This window comes from Mesitornis unicolor, unplaced genomic scaffold (assembly GCF_000695765.1).
Source record: "Mesitornis unicolor isolate BGI_N332 unplaced genomic scaffold, ASM69576v1 scaffold34736, whole genome shotgun sequence".
Classification (NCBI taxonomy): Eukaryota; Metazoa; Chordata; class Aves; order Mesitornithiformes; family Mesitornithidae; genus Mesitornis; species Mesitornis unicolor.
The window spans coordinates 1-4,299 of NW_010189480.1; the positions used below are offsets into that span (position 1 = coordinate 1).

The 4,299-nt window shown below is 60.9% G+C and overlaps 1 protein-coding gene across 1 annotated transcript in view; it reads left to right on the forward strand.

The window, feature by feature from the left end:
• Positions 1-934: 934 nt before the first annotated feature.
• LDB1 (LIM domain binding 1) overlaps positions 935-4,299 on the forward strand; it is a gene marked incomplete at its 3' end in the record, with an annotated part of 3,995 nt that continues 630 nt past the window's right edge. Inside the window, exons 1-8 of the mRNA XM_010186098.1 lie at positions 935-1,035; positions 1,630-1,674; positions 1,896-1,971; positions 2,749-2,851; positions 3,008-3,180; positions 3,390-3,512; positions 3,650-3,733; positions 3,971-4,117. Of these exons, the coding sequence (XP_010184400.1) occupies positions 1,016-1,035; positions 1,630-1,674; positions 1,896-1,971; positions 2,749-2,851; positions 3,008-3,180; positions 3,390-3,512; positions 3,650-3,733; positions 3,971-4,117 (771 nt within the window). The remainder of the gene's footprint in view (positions 1,036-1,629; positions 1,675-1,895; positions 1,972-2,748; positions 2,852-3,007; positions 3,181-3,389; positions 3,513-3,649; positions 3,734-3,970; positions 4,118-4,299) is intronic.

Sequence of the window (4,299 nt, forward strand, 5' to 3'; positions counted from 1 at the left end):
GGCGGCGGGGCGTGCCGGGCGCCGCAGGGCTTGGGGAGGGGCGCTGGCAGCCGCCCCTCCTGGGGATCTGCCCTGGTGACGGGAGGGGGCTGGTGAGTGTGGGAGCCCCCGGTTGCTCCTTGGGAGCCCTCAATGGTGCTGGCCCTACTGGTGTGGCCGGATGCTGCAGGCATCCATGTCTTCCATCAGAGGGATCCCCAGGTTGCTTTCAGGGATGGGTGTTGGCTTGCACGCCTTGCACATATTGCACACCCCATCACACCCTGTGGTCCTCCATCCTTTGCCCCAGTGCTGGGGGGAACAGCGAGGCTTTGGGGTGGTTTGATTTGGGCTGGGGGCTGGTGTGTGGGATCTCTCCATCCGCCTGGAGCCGGGTGGCCACTGGCCTGCCCGAGCGGCAGCTGGTGGCTGCCTGGGGACCCGCCATCCGTCCCTCTGGGTGATTATTCACCCGTCGCCATGACGATAGAAGGGTCAGCGAAAAGATCCCGTGCAATTCCCGGGTTGGGTCGGTGGGATTAGGACCAGCGCAGGAGGAGGGGCTGGGGGAGGACAGGGCCCAGCCAGCCACCGGGGAGGACGGGGCCCAGCCAGCCCCCGCCTTGGCTCAGTGGCTGGGCTGCCCCTCTCGGGCACTGTCCTCAGCGGAGAACTGACAAGCTCTGGGCATCCTTGGGGTGGACCTGGGCCCCTCCAGCTGCTGATCCTGAGAGCTCAACCCTGACCCTGTGGGTCCCATCCTGCGTGGGGAAGGCCTGGAGCTGTGTGTGGTGTGAAGGGGCTGGACTGGCATTGCGAGGGGGAGCAGAGGAGGGATGGAGCTGTGGTGATGAAGGCTTGGCTGGTTCTGCATCCTTCCTCTTCTTCCTCCTCGTCGCTCCTTGTGGGGTGCCCCCAATTGACTCGTGTGTCCCCTCTTTCTCTCTCTCCAGGCTGTTCCTCTAAGTCATTCAAGCTGTACTCGCCAAAGGAGCCCCCAAACGGCAACGCCTTCCCCCCTTTCCACCCAGGCACCATGCTGGATCGAGATGTGGGGTGAGCTGGGGTCTGGGGAGGGGTCTGCAAGGTTGGGGGTGCTCTGTAGCCTGCACCTCAGGGTCTCTCTGTCATGCTCTTCAGCAGCGTACAGAGACTGTGGCTCATGGAGTTGAGTTAGCACAAGGGGAGAGAGGGATCGAAGCAGACACAGGTGGGACTGGGTGGAAAAAGGGCGACATTTGGGATAAAGGGAGCCCTAGGTCCCTGAGCTGTGTGGGGCCAAGCCCTTGGGATGACCCAGGACAGGGAGTGCTCCCAGCTCCTGCCAAAACAGCCCCTTCCTCAACCTCCGTCCTGCCTGGTGCCAGCCCCAGCTGCAGAGGAGCCGGACGTGTCTGTGGAGAGCCACAGGGCGGGACCCAGGGGTGGGAGCAGAGCTCAGTTTCGGGGGTGCTGCTCAGCACCAAGGTGGGAGCAGACCCCAGTTTCGGGGGTGCAGATCGGCAGTAGGGTGCACCCCACACCATGTGTTGGATTTCACCTCCAGCAAGCCCGGCCACCAGCTGCTGCAGGCAGGGAAGGGGGAGCTGCAACGGGCAGGGAGGTGGACCCCCACCAGCACTTACCTGCCTGTGTTTCTTTGCCCCCCAGACCTACACCCATGTACCCACCAACGTACCTGGAGCCTGGAATCGGGTAAGCGTGGGGGTCTGGTGGGGAGCCTGCTGGGAGGGGAGCTTGTGCTCATGGCGGGGGTGCCTGAGCAGGGCTGGCATGCTGCTGGTTGCAGGGGTTTTTTGGTGGGGGTTACTCAGACTCTGCCCAGCCTTGGAAGGGCTGTGTATCCCCTGCTGTGGGCTCAGGACCCCTCCCCACCTGTGGCTGCCTCCCCCTCTGACTGCTCTGCTCCCTGGCAGGAGGCACACGCCGTACGGGAACCAGACTGACTACAGGATATTTGAGCTCAACAAGCGGCTGCAGAACTGGACAGAGGTGGGGAGCTGGGGGAGCGAGGGATGGCCACGGGTGGGGGGATGCTCCCAGGTGTGTGTTTTCATAGAATCATAATTAAGGTTGGAAAAGACCACTCAGATCATCAAGTCCAGATAGTTACTTGGGAGAAGAGGCCAACCCCAACCTCACTACAACCTCCTTTCAGGTCTCCCCTCAGTCTCCTTTTCTCCAAACTAAACAACCCCAGTTCTCTCAGCCGCTTCTCATAATTCGTGTTCTCCAGGCCCTTCATCAGCTTCATTGCCCTTCTTCGAACATGCTGCAGTGTCTCAATGTCCTTCTTTCAATGATGGGCCCAAATCTGAACACAGTATTCAAGGTGCGGCCTCACCAGTGCCATGTACAGGGGCACGATCACTTCCCTGCTCCTGCTGGCCACACTATTTTTGTACAGGCCAGGATGCCGTTGGCCTTCTTGGCTACCTGGGCATACAATTACAGTTGACCCTTTCCCACATCGTTCATAGCTGTGGCAGAGCAAGAATCCTCTCAAGCAAAAAGCACAAGGGTTCTGTGCGCTGCCTTGGCTCAAGGAGGATTGTCTTGGCAGCAGGGTCCTGTCCTGCTGTGCAGGTCCCTGAGCGCCTTGTCCCTCGCTTGGCCATGGGACAGGGTTCACCATCCCCATTTCTGAGTGCTCAGCCGGGAGCACAGCCCTGTGCGAGCTGGACACATGGCTGTTCTGCCTCGCAGACAGCAGCTGTCTGTCTGTTTGTCTTCCCTCCCTGTGACCTGGCATCTCTCTGCCGTCCCCAGGAATGTGACAATCTGTGGTGGGACGCCTTCACCACGGAGTTCTTTGAGGATGATGCCATGTTAACAATCACTTTCTGCTTGGAGGATGGACCAAAGAGATACAGTGAGTAGGAGCTCGAGCCCTCCTTCCCCAGGGCAATGCTTCTCCAGCAGGAGATGCGGAGGTTGCGCTGTGGGGGGGGATCTCCCCGTGCAGCCCCAAGGCACATCTGGGTGAGCCAGGGTTACTGACATTATCTCCCTCCTTCTCCTGCTCCAGCGATCGGCCGGACTCTGATTCCCCGTTACTTCCGCAGCATCTTTGAAGGGGGTGCCACAGAGCTCTACTACGTGCTCAAGCACCCCAAGGAGTCCTTCCACAACAACTTCGTCTCGCTGGACTGTGACCAGTGCACCATGGTCACCCAGCATGGCAAGCCCATGTTCACCCAGGTACCGGCTGCACCCACAGCTTCTCCTGCCCTTCACGCTGTGGTCCAATGTGTCCTCGTGGTGGCCACAGTCCCTTGGGGCCATTGTGGGCTCGTGGGTTTGGCTTGTGCGACACTGGAAGGGGGTCTTGGTGTCCAGCAATGGATTCCCAGGGGATCTGGGCTGGGGGAGGTGGGGGCAGCCTGTGCCTGACCCTGTGCCCTGCCCAGGTGTGTGTGGAGGGGCGGCTTTACCTGGAGTTCATGTTTGACGACATGATGAGGATAAAGACGTGGCATTTCAGCATCCGCCAGCATCGAGAGCTCATCCCCCGCAGCATCCTCGCCATGCATGTGAGTACCGCTGCGGGAGCTCCCCAGGGCACAGGGTGGGGGGGGTCCTCAACCCCACTCCCCCATCACAGACCTGGGGCATGGAGGGCCATCCTCAACCTGGATGCAGCTGAGCCATCTGTCCCTCTTGCTCTTAGGCACAGGACCCCCAGATGCTGGACCAGTTATCCAAGAACATTACCCGCTGTGGGCTCTCAAACTCGACACTCAACTACCTCCGAGTAAGTGTGTGGGAAGATGGGGAGGGGATGCAGCTCTGTTCCCAGGGGCGGGGGGCCTAGGGTAGCCACATCTTCTGCTCTCAGCTGCCCTGCGGTGCAGGGAGGCAGCGGGGCAGGCTCTGCAAGAGGGATCTCACAGAAGGGCTGCAGAGAGCCATGGGGTGGTGGCTGACAGAGGGGCTTCTGGTGGGACCGGGAGCACCACGATCTAACCCCATGTCTGTCCTCTTCCTGCAGCTCTGTGTAATCCTAGAACCAATGCAGGAGCTCATGTCACGGCACAAGACCTACAGCCTCAGTCCCCGGGACTGCCTCAAGACTTGCCTCTTCCAGAAGTGGCAGCGGATGGTCGCTCCACCCAGCTGTCTCCTGTGCTGCCCATGGGTCTCCGGGGCTGCCTGCTTGGGCCTTGCCCTCGGTGCAGGGACAGAAATCTTCCCTCCATCCTCCCCTGTCCCCTGTGCTGGGGACACAGTGAAGCTGTGGAGGGGAGGAGGATGCCGATGGTGCGACGGTGGTGAAAGTAGTCCTTGCAAAGGGGGTTGCAGGGAAGGGGCTGGGGGCAC